Source organism: Mus pahari, chromosome 10 (genome assembly GCF_900095145.1).
Source record: "Mus pahari chromosome 10, PAHARI_EIJ_v1.1, whole genome shotgun sequence".
Lineage (NCBI taxonomy): Eukaryota > Metazoa > Chordata > Mammalia > Rodentia > Muridae > Mus > Mus pahari.
In genome coordinates, this window is record NC_034599.1 from 64,374,215 (window position 1) to 64,391,722 (window position 17,508).

The 17,508-nt window shown below is 46.7% G+C and overlaps 1 protein-coding gene across 1 annotated transcript in view; it reads left to right on the forward strand.

The window, feature by feature from the left end:
- Nucleotides 1-349: 349 nt before the first annotated feature.
- The window catches only part of Anxa2 (annexin A2), a 39,895-nt gene continuing 22,736 nt past the window's right edge, over nucleotides 350-17,508 (forward strand). Inside the window, exons 1-3 of the mRNA XM_021206096.2 lie at nucleotides 350-423; nucleotides 10,966-11,031; nucleotides 15,132-15,231. Of these exons, the coding sequence (XP_021061755.1) occupies nucleotides 10,984-11,031; nucleotides 15,132-15,231 (148 nt within the window). The 5' untranslated portion in view covers nucleotides 350-423; nucleotides 10,966-10,983. The remainder of the gene's footprint in view (nucleotides 424-10,965; nucleotides 11,032-15,131; nucleotides 15,232-17,508) is intronic.

A 17,508-nucleotide genomic window follows, 5' to 3' on the forward strand; every position in this document is an offset into this window, starting at 1 on the left:
GGTGCCAACAGCCCAGTTCAGAGGAATCCAAATTTATGCGCCTTGAAACAATTCTACCCTCCATTACCTCGCTGCCTAGAAGCCTAAAAGCAAAAGAAGTGAGTTGGGCAAGCCAGGCAGCTGAAACCTTAATAACTCAGAGCCAGCCTGAGCACAGGGACCTTACTCTAGGAGTAAGGGGATTGGGGCGGGGGATGCTTGTAGGGCCTGGGGAGGTGGTGGAGTTGTCACGTAGGGCAGGACTGGGCTTGGGCTGCGTTCCAAGTTGGGTGAGTCACCCAGCAGGGTGGGAACAGGCCGGGGAGGGAGGGGAGGTGGGCCGGTCTCGCGCTAGGAGGATGGGGCGGGTATAAAAGCCCCACCCAGCCCAGCCGGGCTGCTCGGCTTCTAAGGGAGGCTCTCAGCGTTAGGTGCCCGGCCCAGGTAAGCGGGGCGCGGCCCGGTCTTCCGCTATGGCCTCGGGGTTGCGGTTGCTGAACCGGGAGCGGGCAGGCTCAGGCGATGGGGACCCCGGGAGGCACGGAGAGGGACCCGCTTCACCCGGTGATCTGCGAAGCCCTGCAACAGAGCTGCAAAGTGTCCCGCGGGTGACCGTGCTCTTTGCATGCCACTCTCCTGAGGGGTCAGGGCTCAGGAGTAGGGACGTGCTTCCCCTTGAGGTTTCCTCGGGACGGGGAGACCCTTTGTGGGGCGGGAAGCCAAGGGAGGCGGCATTCCAGACGTGCTAGATGCCAGGAGGGGGACTGGGTGTGGCCGCTGGGGGAGCCTCGGGCCCAGCAGTGAGAAGTCTGTGGACTTTCCCCCTCCGCTTTCCGCACTGCGTTCTCTCACTCTGGACTGTAACTTCTGCAATTTCAGGTGAATTTCCTTGCAACTGAGGGACTTAACTTTGTGGAGTCGGAGCAGGGTACCTGGGGGAGGCCCGGGGGGCACCAGAACCTCAAGTCTTGACTACGGGGTGCCCTTCTTCACAATCTCAGCTCAGTCTTTGTCATGAACTGTAGATTGTCTGCTAGGTCAGCGACTTCAGACTTCATTCCTTCTGGGGAGTTTGTGGCTCGCTTAGAATGTGTGCAGAAGGAAGTGTCCCCGGGTGGTTGTAGGGACCGTTGCCTTGACTGTGCTGATGCCACCATGAATCAGTTGATAGAGTCTATAGAAAAGGGCGTGGTTCCTGGGCGGCAGGTTCCAAAGCTGGCGGAGGGCTGTGGTTCGAGAAGTTTCTTTATCTATGAAAGTGGTTTCCGAACTCTGTTGTTCGTAGCGCCACTCACACTGAGTTATTGAAAGTTTCTGAAAACAAGTTCATTCAAAAATAGCTAAGTAAAGCCCACTGAAAACGGTGTCATGCAAATGTAAAAATAAAGCAAAGCCAACAAAACAACCGTTACTTGAGACATAGAAGTAATCTCAACACTCAGAAGACTGGGAGAGCAAGATTCCATTTGAATCTGGCCTGAGCCCTGTGGGGGAAAAAACCCAACCAACAAAAAACAAAAAACCAAGAGCTGATGATCATAATCAAGCTTATTGGTAGAGTACTGATGTAGGTTGAACTTCATTCCCAGAACTGGAAAGAGCTATTCATGTTTGTACCATTATGCCATATTCCACTCTAGCCCTTAAGAGCAACCATAAACTATTGGAATCGAAGGTCCTCAGTCTGAAACACTCAGGAGTATAATTAGGTGGGTCTGCAACTTGGACTTGGGAAGCCACTCCCCTGCCCCACCCCAACAAAGCTATAGAATGTGTTTGGAATCCCAAGCTAGCTCTGGAAAAAAAAAAATTGCATTGTATCTGAGTTCTGTCTAAAGGCAGGGGAGCAGAATGCAAACTGGGAGGGTGAGGGGTGATCCGTGGGTAGGAAGAATAAATCACTGAGGTGGGGCTCAGGTTCTTTTCTCCCTCAGTTTTAAAGATAGTCTTGATCAAATCATGTCCATTGGAAACCCTTCTCCCATTTCTGTTTCCTGCATTCCTCCCACTGTCTTGCAGCCTGTGTCCCTTGACCTGTTAGGTTGGCTTTGGAGACATGCAGTCCCACCCACTTCCTGCTCCTTTCAGAGTGTGAAGCACTCTGTGGATCTGAGTCAGGGAACCTGGAGACAGCAGAGGAATCCAGGGCAGAGCCCTGTCCACTCCTGCTCTCTGAAGCACACAGCTGATCTGAAGTCCAAGGGTTTCTCCAGAAGTACCCATCATGGGTTCACTAGGTGCATCTCTCGGTTGAGGGCTTCCTGTTTGGTGTGTTAGAGGTTCAGGAAGTTTGACTAACTAGCCAGGCGGCACTTGAGGCTTTGACGGAGCGCTTGGACTGGTGCCTCAATGTTTCACATCCTGTGTCTTTGAGCTATTAAAGTACCCTATTGATTGGCATTAGGCAGGCAGTCTTGGTCATTGGCTTCCTGGCTAGTTTCTGATTTAAGTAGTTTTCCTGGCAAGGCAGGCACTCTTCTAAATTGCTATTGATTTTTGAGGACTGTGGTTTCTCCCTGCACCTTTGGGCCTAGATTAATCTGTGTAAGCATTTATGGGAATCTTTGCTCTACCTCTTGGCTTGTAGGGGACCTGTTTCATCAAGCAAAGGTGGTTGTGTTACAAAAGGAGTACCAGGCACTACGGGCCATTTGTTTTACAAATGATTTTGTAGGTATCCACGATGTCCTAATCACAGTTAATGGTACTGAGAATATAGCAGTGGACTGGCACACATACACATAAATATGCATACAACGTGCACATCCACACGCTCACACAAACACACTCACATATCCTTACTTTTTAGATGTTGAACCTATTGGGAAAGAAAACAAGAGACAAGATAAGTGAATTGACTGGGCTGATAGCAATTTGACTGGATGTTTTATATTTTCCTCAAATTAATATCCACTCCCAAACCTAGCTGGGTCTCCTTTCCTGGCTTTTACCCAGTTGTTTAATAGAGCTGGACTTGGAGACGTGTACAGAGTCCCTGGGTTTACCCTGTCCTGCGGAATCAACTGTGAGACTTGAATAGAAGTTGACGGTTCTCTTTTTCTGCGCCTACGAATAATTCCCCCGGCCACACCCTTTTCTAGCTGTGGGCCACGGGCCACGAGAGAGGAAATTCCAGGCCTTCACAGAAATTCTTTCCACCCATTCACAGTCTGGCGTCATTTTCCTTTTGTTACCAGAGGCAGTGCCCATCCGTGTTGTGGAGGGGACTTGTGATTCTGGGTGGGTCCACTGATAGGATCTCCAGATGTTCCCACTAGGGCACACACTGAAGTTTTTAAATGATCTGAGCTCGAGTCTTCTCAGGGTACCCGTCCACAACACTGGAGCAGTCTAGTTCCAACCCCAGACTCGATGTGGACACTCTGACCACAGGAATGACATAGAACCATTTGTGTGTGCCCTTTGTCTCCTGGCCACACCCAGAGGACACTCACAGCTCTAAGGAGTCACAGGGCCACGTGGATCTCCCACGTCCCTTCTGCTACCTCTTTGTCGTCTGGCTCTCTGCCTGCTCCTGTGCATGGATGCGGTGGTTCCCATGCTGTCCTGAGACAGAGCTGGGGCCACCGCATCCAGATACTGTGGAGATGGTATAAGGCACTTATCACAAATGGGAAGAGGCTGCCCTGAGATGAGCTGCTAGGCTTCGTGAAGATGCCCAGAGGCTGAAAGTGGGGTCTCCCAGGTCTGAATGGGTAGAACCGGGCCTGGATTTTAAACACGCAGTCCTAAGTAGAGAAAGGAAATTGAAAAAGGAGACTATCTTGGAAATGACAAAGTAGACCTAAAACAGGAAGACCCAGTGTGTGAACCACCTATTATACGCTAGGTACCGTCAGTCTCAGAAGTCAGGAGAAAATAGTAAGTCACAAGCCCCATGACTGGACAGTGTGGGAGGTGTCCTCTACACACTCAACTCTGGCAGGGCAGGAGATCTGGGCAAGGTGACATTGTTATGATTGTCTATGACTTACATGCCCACTGATCAAGATGGAGTGCTCCTGGTAGACAGGCAGATAGTACTGGGCATATTGAGAGGAGAGTTAGTGACCTAGCCTGACTTACGTGGAGGGTGCATGTGTGTGTATGTGCATGTGCTAAGACTATATTGAAAGACTGATAGGCTTGCTGAGTGGGTAGAGTACTTGCCTACAGGAACAAGTCCTGGATTCCATCCCCAGCACCACGTGAAACCGGGAGGTGGGAAGTTCAAGGTCATCCTCAGCTACATAGTGAGTTTGAGGGCCAGCCTGTGCTACAGAAGAGACCTCATCTAAAGAGAGAAAAGGGGAGGAGGAGGAGAGAGAAGAAACCACAGACTTAAAGAGAGGGAGGGAGGTTCAGGGTGTGGTGGACTATCTTGGACTTTTCTCTGGCAGCTGAGCCCTGTTGGAAGCCTAGTGTGTGGGCCGTAAGACACTAAGATTGAATTATAGAGATGCTCCCCGGGCTTCGATCCTCAAGTCTGAACGTGTTTCTTCCTGGATGGCCTCTTCCCACCAGCTCCAACTCTATCAGCTCCCAAGGCAACGTGGCAGTGTGTGTAGCTAGCAAACAAATATTGATTCAGATCAGACAGCCAGAGGGACAGCAAGCACTGGAGAGGCCTCTTCTGAGTCTGATCAAGGCCATGGGCAGAATTCCAGGAGCCCTGGGGCTTAACTTGGCCCTGTGACTCAAGCATTAATCAGAACCATAAAACTAAGGGGGAAAGTATGTGCCTTCAAGAAGATTCTGTTAAACAGAGATGATTTAACGGGGTGAAGGGTGGGGTACAGTGGGAACTCCCTCTCCCATCATTCACGCATTTTTTTTTTTTTATTTTTAAATCCCAGTATGGTTTGTACACTTCGATGTCCAGGACCTACAGTAAGGGCTGTGGTGGGGAAACCCAGGCCTCCACATTCCCAACCCCACCCATTCTGACTTTAAAATCCTGGTTTGAGGTCATTCCATTCCCTGATTGATTCATCATGGTGGCGGTTGCTAGGCATCTGTTTTGGGGTAACCCAACAACAGACTTGTCTTTAACTACTCTCCAAGTGGGTGTGTCTCTGAAACTGCCAGGTTGGATTCCCTACAAACCAGCCCTGTTACAAACCAGCCCTGTCAAGCACTGGTTTGTTTGTTTGTTTTTTTTGTTTTTGTTTTTTGTTTTTTTTTCCAAATTAATATCTGGGCTTCCTGGAACTAGCAGTTTTTAACTCTGTGAATCTTATTTTTACTGTTTCCAGCGTTGCCTGTGAGATTCTTTCTCTCAGGCTTTTCGGAAACGTCTGTTTGGCTTTCCTTTTGCAGGAGAGAGGTTAAAAAGAACGTCGTTTGTACTTTTTGGTCATTGTTGTAACTATGGTTTTTGGAACAAAACAAGAAAATGTAATAAGATCTAGATATTAGTTGTTTTTTGTTGTTGCTGTTGTTTTTTAAAAAAAAAACAAAACTATAAATTATCTGTAAAACAGATTGTCTGTTACATGCAAACGACAGACTGACTGACCTTGTAAGAGCTCCATAGATTGTGTTATTGCCAAGCTTTGCCCCCTGAGAGCCTTGAGCCACCATCAGGTTAAGTCTCATTTACTAATATTTTCAAGGCCACAGGAGACACTCTGTTCCCTTCTTTTAGGGAGGAGCTGAGGCAGGCCTGTTTTCTCACCAGTGGGGGTTGGGCAGAGCCACTTGAGATTGGCTGGAGGGTTGTGTGGCTTTCAGTCTGCCCGGGCTTGACTGGTTTATTTTCTTAAACAAAAACACCTGCCCCAGAAAGGGCCCTTTTCACAGTGTAGCCAGGTCCCAGCCTGCTTAGCTTATCGTGCTCCTTAACAGATGGCTCACCAGATAGGTCTCTCTGGTGTGCAGGCTGAAACTAGTTGGTCAGCTGGGTGAGGCTGAGGTACTGGAAAGAGAGATGCAGTTTTGGGGAGCAGCCTGCCAGAAGGGGAGGGTGGCTGTGTCTGCAACTAAGTCACCCTGAGGTTTACATTTTGGAGGAGCTCCTTAGGACAGGGTCTCATGTAGCTCAGGTTAGCCTCAAACTCAGTATGTAGCCAAGGATGACCTTGCAGCCCTCCCACCTCCACCTGCTAAGAGCTGAGATTACAGGCGTGCATCTTCACAGCGGGCTTTTGTAGATCTCGTTAAATCTCAGGTTTTGGTGAGTGGGTCAGTACTAACTGGTACTGGGACACATCACTTTGGCCCTTCCACCTTCCACCGTTCTGTTAACCAAACTTAACTTTGCACCATTCACTGGGGCCCTTGGGTTTTACGGTCATCCCATGGACATGGCTTCCTACCACGCCTGTCCCCTTGTTTGCCTGAGATACGATATATATGCTGAGGTGTGTATTCCTCCACAGGGCCCTACTATCTCCATCCCCGATGACGTGTTCCTCTAGCTGGTGACTCATCCCTCTCAGCCTACACAGAGAGGCCTCACCATTAGGCCCTCTACTTCCTAGATCTTTGTGATGTTAAAGCTCCATTGAGGAGCCATCAGGGTCTAAAGGACAAAGGCAGAGAGCTCAAAGGTCCCTGTTCTTCTGCAGGCCAGAGCTATTCTCCTAAGTGTCTCTCATACAAGTGGTTCATTCCTTACTTTTCAGGTTCCTGTGACTAAATACCTAACTACAAGCATGGTGAAGGGGGCGGGGCTTACTTCAGCTTATAGTTGAAGTGGATATACTGTAACAGCTGGGAAGGCAGGGAGGCAGGAGTTTGAGGAGGCAGCTGGTCACATTGCACACACAGGCCAAAAGCACAGAGTGCTGGGTTTCAGGGTACTGTCTTTGGGAATTTTTGTTTGTGTTGTTTTGTATGTAGTTTAGGACAGAAGCTCACAACATAGTACCACTCCCATTTAAGATGGGTCTTCCCATTCTAATGACCCTACACTAGGAAATCCCTCACAGAAACCTCCCAAGATGCATTTCCATGGTAAATGGAAATCTACTCAAGTTCAACAGTGAACCTTTTCCATGACAGGAGGGAAGCTGAGGTTGAGAATTCTTCATCTCTTCAGTGCGCTGTCAGTGCGTGTTTATCCTGAGTTTGTGGGGGACCTGACCATTACCAGGGTCTAGAGACTTCACTGGCACTGCAAAGGCCTTCACTGACCTCCAGAGTTGTAATGCACTGACCCATTCTCAGTAATCAAGCTAAAGATTTAGCAATCATAGTGAGAAGCAAAGCTTACTATGTTTCTTCTAACAACTTCCCTATTGTGAGACACTGCACAGCCTGGGGGGTGAGGTAGAAGAGCAAAGGCTGTATTTTATCTCTAAGCTAAAATTGGGTTGCCATTAAACTTGCATGAGATAGGAAATATTTATGGGCATAGGCACTTACATATTGCTTGTCAATCTCTGTGACTTTGGGCTTATTATGATATTTTTGGATTTTCTGGTACAGAATGGCTGTGATGTAAATGTGACATATTGAAAACTCCTCTTGAGGTCATGTTTAGGAGCTAACAGTGAAGAGTGCTTGCTACACAGTGAGGACCAAACTTTGCATCTCAGCACAAAGGGGTTCTCTCATTCAGCTGGACTAGTGAGCCATCTTACTCCAGAGAGCTCCTGTCTTTGCCTCTGGAACGCTGGGATCACAGGTGGACTGTCATATCCACCAGGCTTTTAGGTGGGTGCTGGGGATCTGAACTCTGGTCCTTACACCTGTGTAGTCAGCCCTTTATCCACTGAGCATCTCCAGCTCCATGACGCCCCATTGTAAGAGGGAGGGGACAGGGGTGGGAATGACAGGAGACAGAAAGTAAACCAATTTGCCACAGACAAAGCCAAGGCAAGCAGCACTTTTTGAGTACTAAATCTTTTTCCAGGGAATGGATAGGGGGAGGTGTGGCTGACTCCTGATGCTGATCTCTGAGGGCTGTGCTCCACTGGAGTTGGAGGAAGCACTGGCCTTGATTTCTAACTATCTGACAAGATCAGATGGGGAGATTGAGTTGGTAGCAGCAGGGAGGAGTGACTTGGTGAAAGAACAGATGATTTATAAATACTGGCACAGAAAGCAAGATTTGTGGGTCTCCCAAAAGTCCCCCTTATTTGTCCTCTCAAGGAGTCGGAGCTGTGGGAGAAGAATTAACAGGAACAGAGAGTGTGAAGTAGTACATCAGATTGTCTTTGATCTTCAGGGCACTTGGGGGAGGACTCCATGCAGGCAGCCATCCGAGGAGCGGAGCAGGACTCAGAGCTGGGCAGATAGCATGGAGGAACAATTCAATAAAAACTTGCTGTACTGCATAGCTGAAGTCGCCTGGACGGCAGAGCTGAGGGGTGGTCGGCTAAGAAAGATGTATATCTATCTGTATAGGCTCCGGAAAAGGCTCTTGGGGCCAAGGTTGGACTGTGGCTTTCTGGAATTCTTTTAGACCAGCACTACTATGCAGAGTGCTAGTTTCACCTTACTCTGACAAAGACACAGAATGTGAGCTGCATATACGATTTTCTCTTCATCACATTATACAACAACAAAACGGTTCAGTGAGATGGCTTTGCAGGGAAAAGACACTTGCCACCAAGCCTGAGGACCCGAGTCCAGTGCTTGCTTACAACCCACATGGTGGAAGGATAGAACCAACCATAAGCTGTCCTCTGACCTCCATGTGTATGCCACGGCATGCACCTGTGCACACACATAAGTAAAAACATTAAAGCATACTGTTAATAGTAGTAATAAGGAGAGAGCTTAAGGTTAAGGGCTCTTGTTTTTCTTGCTGAGGATCTTGAGTTCAGTTCCCAGCACACACATCAGTGGATCACAGTCACCCTGAACTCCAGCCCCAGGAAAGCCATCAACCTCTTCTGACCTCTGTAGGCACCTGCACTTCTCATGTGTGCCATTGACAAGTGTGTATACACACACACCCATCTCTCTCGCATGCACGCACGCACGCGCGCGCGCACACACACACACACACACACACACACACAGTGCTCCAACTCTATCTCTCCTTTGACCTTGGCAACCGAGCATCATCTCACCGTCTCCATAGAGCTGCCTCTTCTAGAATGCCCTATAACTGGAATCAGCCATGTGCAGCTCTTTAGACAAGTTCCCATCGCTCTGTAATGTGCATCTAAAGTTCCTCTGTGTCTTCTGAGATTGAAAATTTTTTAGCACCAAATAATATTCCTTTTTTTTTTTTTTTTTTGGAGGGGGGGAATGCACCACAGTTTACTGATACAGCAAGATTTTGACACAGTGAGGAAGCTGAGGGAGTGAAGGTAATTTAAAGGTCTCGGATGAGCTTCCTTTTTGTCAGATTTAAAAGGCTTCAGAGGGAGGGAGAAAGAGGAGGGAGAGAGAGGGAGCGAGAAGGAGAGGGAGAGAGCATTTTGCAGGAAGGACATCTTGACCACGAATAATGGTGATCTGTCCAACTTCCTACCTCACACAGCCTAGAATCTGCTTGGTTCAGAATGTCCCTGTAAGTTGGCAAATGCCTAGGTCATATATTGTCTGACTAGATAGACAGACAGATAGATAGATAGATAGATAGATAGATAGATAGATAGATAGATAGTTTTAAGACAACATTTAAGCAAAGCAAGTTCCTTGAACAGAATAGAGAGCTTAATTCCCACAAGTACCAAGACAACTGCTGGTGCAAACACTGTTGGCAACCTTTTGGGGTGGTGGCTGTTTCTTTTCGGGGGAGGGGGGTGATTATGCAGAATGACTCATCTTGTCTCAGTAATAATCAATCTTGGTGGTGGGGGCTGGGCATGTGGGGCTATCAGTCCCCAGAACTTCCTCCACAAATAGGCAAAGGCCTTTCATCAGGACAGCAGTCCTGACTGACGAAGTGTATTTAGTGGACGATGATGACATTGCAATTCCTCTAAATTTTAAATGCAAGATCAGCCCTCAGAGAGATGTGTTCATATCAGAAAGTTGGTCTATTTGCATTTTAAGAACAGTTTAATAACTTCTTTGCGTGTGTACGCATGCATGTGCGTATGTATGGGCCTGGGTGCACTTGTGAGTGGAGGCCAGAGGTCACCATCAGGAGTCATTTTTCCTCAGGTGGTATCCACCTTGCTTTTTGAGGCAAGGCTTTCAGTGACTTGAGAGCCAATTGAGCTGGCTGCCATGGAGCCCCAGAAATCCACCCATCTCCCAGTGCTTTGAGATTCCTAGACTTTTTCATATGGGTTCTGGGGATCAAACCAAGGTCTTGTACCTATAAGGTGAGCATCTTATAGATGAACCCATGACCTAGTCCCTGAATCTTCTGAGTATCACTGGAAAAAAAAACAGTTGTGGGGCTAATAGTAAAAGATTCCATTTAGGCCAACATAGCGGCATTATTGAGCCCAGTTCTTGCCTTTCTTACAATGTGAAGTCACTTGTGAGTGACACACAAGCCATGACAGCTTTGTTTTTGTTTTTGTTTTTTGTTTTCTTTTTTTGGTTTTTGTTTGTTTGTTTTTTGATTTTTGGAGACAGGGTTTCTCTGTATAGCCCTGGCTGTCCTAGAACTCACTCTGTAGACCAGGCTGGCCTCGAACTCAAAAATCCGCCTGCCTCTGCCTCCCGAGTGCTGGGATTAAAGGCATGCGCCACCACGCCCAGCTGCCATGACAGTTTTGATGTGCTTGCCACTTTTGATGGAAGAACACGTTCTCTGTTTGCACAAGTGGTGTTTGCCATGGGGAGCTTTTAGGTTTTGCATCCGCAGACCAGAATTTGCCAGGTCCTGTTTAACCAGAGCAAAAGACAGGGCAGCTCAATAATCCATCCCCAACCTAAGACACTTGTCTCTGAGCTTTAACTTTCTCAGTGGTAAGATAGAGAAGCGCCTGCTTGAAAGAAGTGCTTGCTTGCTTTAACAGCCTCAGATGCAGCAGTCCAAGAAGACCTTAATGTGATGAATTGCTGCACTTCAGGGAAAAGAAGCTTTTTTTTTTTTAAATAAAGACTTTGTGTTATTTTTTTTTTCAGCTTTTTTTGTTTTTCAAAATGTCTACTGTCCACGAAATCCTGTGCAAGCTCAGCTTGGAGGGTGATGTAAGTATCTAAACTCACTTTGTGTGATTTTGCAAATTGGACATCTGTTGAACTGTGTTACAATCTTGCTGTATATACAAAGAAAATGGGGCCATAATTCAGTCATTATTAGGTGTCTCCCAGTGCCTGGGTTCCTCATTGCTTTAACTGTTCCTAGCAGTTTTATTTGAAATAAATGTCATGGTGCTAAAACCTTTTTTGGCATGGAGTGAGACTTGCACAGCATCTTTGCAAGGAAATCTTTGCTGGAACTGTGTTTTGTTGGACTTACTACATTTGCCTTGATGACATGCTAGTTTTTAATGTCAGCCCTTGAGGTTTTATTTATCATAAGCTTCAAGCATGCCAAAACATAATTCTTATGTCTTTTTCTTAATATTCTTCTAGGCAAATGGCTTATTATTATTATTATTACTATTATTATTAACCCACTGAGTTCAGTCAGTGCTGCCCAGATGTGCATGGGTCGTTGTCTACTCGACTATGGAACCTATCATGGCCACATCCCCAAAGAAAAGCGACTCTCTCAAAGCAACTGCCAACTATGATAGTTCCTCAGCTAGAGTGGGCCTCAGAAGCCTTGACTTTTCTGGTTTTTTTTTTTTTTAAGATTTATTTATTTATTATATGTAAGTACACTGTAGCTGTCTTCAGACACTCCAGAAGAGGGCGTCAGATCTTGTTACGGATGGTTGTGAGCCACCATGTGGTTGCTGGGATTTGAACTCTGGACCTTCTGAAGAGCAGTCGGGTGCTCTTACCTACTGAGCCATCTCACCAGCCCGCCTTTTCTGTTTTTAATCTAGCACCTGGGAAATCTTTTCTCTAAAATAAATCAGAATGTATATTTTTAAAAGAACTGAATTATGTCATTAATCCTAGGGCTTTGTTGTTTTTCTTTTGTCTATCTGGGAGCTCAGAATTAAAATTTGTTTTTAAAGAACCACTGAAAAGACAGGTGACAACTTGGGTCATGTGTACAAGATCCTCTGTGTTGTCTGTGGAACCTGCTCTCATAATGTGCAAAAGAACGGGCCTGTTCAAACACAGACTGTGTGGAATATTAAAGCCTCTGTTGTTCCCTCATTTAAATCTTTCCTCTTCTTGGAACGTGGCCTGCTGGTAGAGCCTAGACAAGTCTTGCCATTATGTAATTTGTTTCTCCAGTGGATTTTATCTAATGCCTTTGATAATGAGATTGTTCTTGGAATCAAGTTTCATGAGAGGTGGCTGTGGCTATGGCCAGGTTGGTAGAGTACATGCCTAGCTTAGCTTGTGTGAAGCCATAGGCTACATCCACCGCAGTGCATAAATCAGGCGTGGTGACACACATCTATAATCTCAGCATTGGAACATGGAGGCAGGAGGATTAAAAATTCTAAGTTATCCTTGGCTGTCTATCAAGTTTGAGGCTAGCCTGGACTACATGAAACCCTTTTTAAAAAGTTTTGTGAGAGAGCTTTTCAGTCATCTCTTTAAGTTACTCTGCCCTAGGAGTACGTGTTCCCTTGTGTGGAGAGATGGGACTAAACCAGCTAAAGTAGAAAATGTTCTGTATTGCCCAATATTTTAAGGGAAGGAAAGATCACTTTTACCAAATAACTTAATTTCAGACAAGTGAGTTTAATAGACATTTCTTTATGTTTCTAGAACTACCACAGATCTACACCCACCTTTCTCCCACTCATTGATATGATGACAGCATGCTCAATTTTGAGCATGAACTGTTGGTGTTCTGGGTTACATGGGACAATTGATCAACTGATCAATTCAAGAAAAGAGCCAATACAGGATGGATTTAGGACTCTCAGCAGCAGGGGTCAGCCTCTCAAGGACTGGGCACTGACAGCTTCCAGAAAGCTCTTTTTATTGTTACACAAAAGGGCACCTTTAGCACGTCAGTTTCTGAATACCAAAACTTATCTGATCTAGGGGGCTGTCTTGAAAGGCCTCTCACCTAAGCAATCCTTAGCCATACAGAGACTTCCTGTTTGCCAGGCATGCCTCAAAGGCTCTGAGAGTCCTTCAAAAGAGTAACTCTATAAAATCTCAGACAACAATCACTGGCAAAAGGCTCCTCCAAAGCCTAGATGCCATCATTCCAGATTCAGGCCGGATGTAACGGTTCTGCTAAAATTCTGCTACGTGAACATTGTAGATCGTAATGTTATGTTAGGTTCTGCTAAAATTCTGCTACAGTGAACACTGTAAATCATAATGTTATGTTACGAGATTGGTCATGCCTGGAAATGAGGCAAGAGCCAACTTTGTTAATGCATTTGTGTTGTTTCAGAACTATAAATATGAACCAGTTTTACCATTTGGCCCCAATTGACAGGTATCTGACTTAGCGTCCTAGCTTATCCTGAGGGACACTTGGAATTGTGTCTCAGTTGCTTCCATGTGTCGCTTCATTACTAAGAACCCAGTGGTGTGGTTGCTGGGCTGGTTCAGAGAACCCTGACATCCCCACAGCCAGCTGACTCTGAGGAGCTGCTCTGAGGTTGAACATCATCAGCATGTGACAGCAGCACTCATTGTTTGTACCAGGGAGGCTGTGAGGGGTCATTGCAGGATGAAGTCATTGTGTAGGGGATTCACCAGTGTTGGGTGGTTCGGAACCACCCCCAACCAAGGACATATCACACTAACTCATTGTCTGCCCTTCATTTTGGGGCAAGTTATCGTGTGGGAACGTTCAAAGGAGGGGGGATGTTAAATGAATAGAAAACAGATAGAGAAGTAGGCCATTAGCTTGGGGAGTGGGTAGAGATTCCCATCCATCAGCCCAGGAAAGTAGTTGGCTCTGATGGGCTTCCAAAAAGGAAGGACTATTTATAAGGAAAATGTGCCAGCCCTGTAAGCAGGGGGCATCCTGGAGAAGGCAGAGGGAGCATTGAGGAGGTGGAACGGAGAGGAAGAGGAACTTGTCACAGTAAGGAGGATGTGGCACCAAGGTGGGCACTCACAGCACAGTGCTGGAGGAAGTCCCTTCCCGTGCACAGCTCAGAGAGCATGCTGGTGGGCACTGCTCATTAGCTTGTCTGTGGGTTTTTATTTGGGGTCAGAGCCTCATGTATCCCAGGCTAACCTGAAACTTGCCGTGGAGCCAAGAATAACTTTGGACTTCTGATTCATCTGCCTCCACTCCCCAGTGCTAGAGCTACACTTTCCCCGCTCCTACATGGCTGGGGGTCAAACTCAAGGCTTCATGCAACTGGGACACACACTCTACCAACTGACCCACACCCCCAGCCCCCCATCCACTGTTTAAAGCGTGGGAATCTGGGCAGCACAGGTCAGTAGTGAAGGCTCAGCAGTGCACACTCATCTTCCAGGCATTCCCACAGTTGGAACTTAGTTCAAATTCTTGCTAGACCACTTTCTTTCTCTTCAGAAACTTGAATAGGTACTCAATCCAGATCTCTAGGTTGGTGCCCTCTGCTTTGAAGCTCCCACTAAAATAAAATGCAGAAGGGAGGCACAGCATGTTCTAAACTAGTGGAGCCTTTGGAGGACAACTCTTTGTAGAAGCAAGTAAATTTTTTCTCCCTTTTCTCTCCTCCTCCTCCTCCTCCTCCTCCTCTTCCTCCTCCCTCTTCCTCCTCCTCCTTCTTCCTCCTCCTCCTCCTTCTTCCTCCTCCTCCTCCTTCTTCCTTCTCCTCTTCCTCCTCCTCCTTTCTTTTTCTTTTGGATATAGTCTCAAGTAGCCCAAGCTGGCCTCAAACTCACAATGTAGCATAGGATGTCTTTGAACTTCTGATCCTCTTGTCTCTCTCTACCTCCAGAGTGTTACGATCATAGGTGTGGGCTACCAAGCCCAGTTTATGTGGTTCTGGGAGGTGAAAGTCAGGGCTTAGTTATGCTATGCAAGCCTTCCAGCTATTGGGCTGCATTCCCAGGATCAAAATGAACCTTCTTAAATATATATTTTAAAAAAGACAACTGGTGTGTGATGGTCTGTTGACACCTATTTACTTAGTATGAAAGAGGTTAGAATCATGAAGAGGAATGAGAGTCCAGAATCGGGTTTCAAAAGTATTGTTTCAGTGAGAGGGTGTGCAGGGTGTAATGTGATTGTATCTGTGTTCTCATCGCAGCATTCTACACCCCCAAGTGCCTATGGGTCAGTCAAACCCTACACCAACTTCGACGCTGAGAGGGACGCTCTGAACATTGAGACAGCAATCAAGACCAAAGGTAGGCCATGCACCTTGTCAAGGCCTTCTCCATGTCAGGGTGGCCTTGAACTCATTATTGCAGCCGAGTCACAACCACCGGTGAAAGTATCGGATGCCTTTTTCAGTCACCACACCCACGTACACACACACTACATAGGATTTATTTTCTTAAAACAATTCCTCTTTCACCATTGGGCACGCCTAGATTCTGTGGTTTCTCCTCCGCATGCCTTTGCAGAAAATACCCTGTAAGTTAATAGTTAAGTCATTTGACAGAGATGGCGTCTTTTACAAGCTTAGCACAAAGGGTGCTTTTTATCCCTGCATGAGAATGCTCTTAGCCTACTGGAATGTAAAGACTGCACAGATGAACTCTGGCCACAGCTGAAACTCACACATTAATGAAAATACTTCCGGGCCTTCCCCGAGTCAGCAGAAAAACACTGTAGTTCCCTAAGCCAAGAAAGTCCTGAGGGCAGAGCCATGGGCCCCCCGCATTCCTGTGTGGGCAGGAGTGGCTGACATCATCACCACCATCGCAGTCTTGGTCATCTTTACCAATATTTATTAAGTGCTCACCAGGAGCAGATACTGCATTGAGCCGTGCTGAAGCTTCCTGCTTAGCTGACCTTCAGATTGATTTCAGATGTCATGTTGTATCATTCCCAATTTACACATGGCACAACGGAGGGCTAGCTGGCTGACAGGCTTCATGTTTGTTGGCCTTGGTTCTTATTCGGAGTTGGACATAGTTCCGTGACACAGCACCCAGCTGTTAGGGATTCATTCCTTTTTCTTGACTTAGAGCATCTCTAGGCGTGAAAACCAGTGTGCAGCCTGATCCTGCTGCCATCGGATACCCACCACAGTTGTGGTCTAGCACTAGTGGGGGCATCTGTGTCTTTTTGCCTTCATCTCCCCCAACCCCCATCATTTAGTGCTCCATGTTGTCCTTGACTTTTTGTGCCTAGTGGTTTTAGCGAGTAACAGTTTTCTTAAGTCTGTTCCTCTTTACAGTATAAGATTTAACATGTATTATTTTACGTGTATTTTGCAGATATTTATCTATCAATGCTGGCAGTTTAATCTGCTCATTTTAACATTCATTCACCTTAAACTTCTCAGTTCTGCAGAAAAAATGACAAATAAAATAGAGTATATCATATGTTATTATGACAGTTACTATTTTTACTTAAAAAGGGGAAAAATCAAAGGCATTGGTAATTAAATTATGAAATTATGAATTATTGACTCTTGTGCTTTCAATATATATTCTGTTTCTGTGTTTGCCAAATTGTCCGTGATGGCTATGTATTGTTTTTCAAGACAGGCAGGGCAAACTCATTAAAAATATGCCCCTGGGGGCTGGAGAGGTAGCTGCTGTTAGGAGCACTAACTGCTCCTCCAGAGGTCCTGAGTTCAATTCCTAGCAACTGCATCTATCTGTAGATGGGATCCAACGCCCTCTTCTGGTGTGTCTGTGCTAGCTGCAATGTACTTACGTACGTAAAATAAATAAATAATCCTTTTAAAAAATGCATGCCCCTAATATTTCAGATAAGTAACTACTTAGGTAATGAGCTGACAGGAATCTGGAGCGACTGAGACACTCCCAAGTGCCTTGGCCTCAGATCAGGAGCTGGCTTTATCTTGACATCACAGGAAACAGAGGTAAACCTTGAGTGTCCATAGAAACACAAACCAAGGGCTGAAGGATAGCTGCCTGTGCCCCGTGGCCTTGCATCTGAGGCAGAGGTGGTGAGCTGGGCTCTTGCAGGCTAGTCAGCGTGAGGAGGGGAGGAGCCGGGAGCCCATTGCCCAGGGCTGAATAATTGCTGTGAAGTCTGAGGACTGGGCGTGGGAGGAAGCTAGACTCCATCGCAGTTACCAGGAGGGGCAGAGTGTGCAGAGAACTGGCTCTACCTGGTAACTCTTCTCCTAGGGCCCGCCCGGGAGGGGGAACTCACCTTTGGGCATTATGGTGGCTCTCTTTTAAACAGGCTGCTGCTTCCTCTTCTAGCTTCTTCTCCTATCCCTACCCCTGCTGCTTCTAGCGTCTTCTCCTATTCCATACAGTGCCCTAAGCCAGCGGTTCTCAACCTGAATGTCTCGACTCCCACAGGGGTCACATATCAGATGCCCTGCGGATCAGATACCTACATTATGATCCCTAACAGTAGCAAATTACAGCTACAAAGTAGCAGTGAGATGATTTTATTGTCTGGGGGGGTCACCACAGCGTGAGAGACCGGGTTAAAGGGTCACAGCATCAGGAAGGTTGAGGACCGCTGCTCAC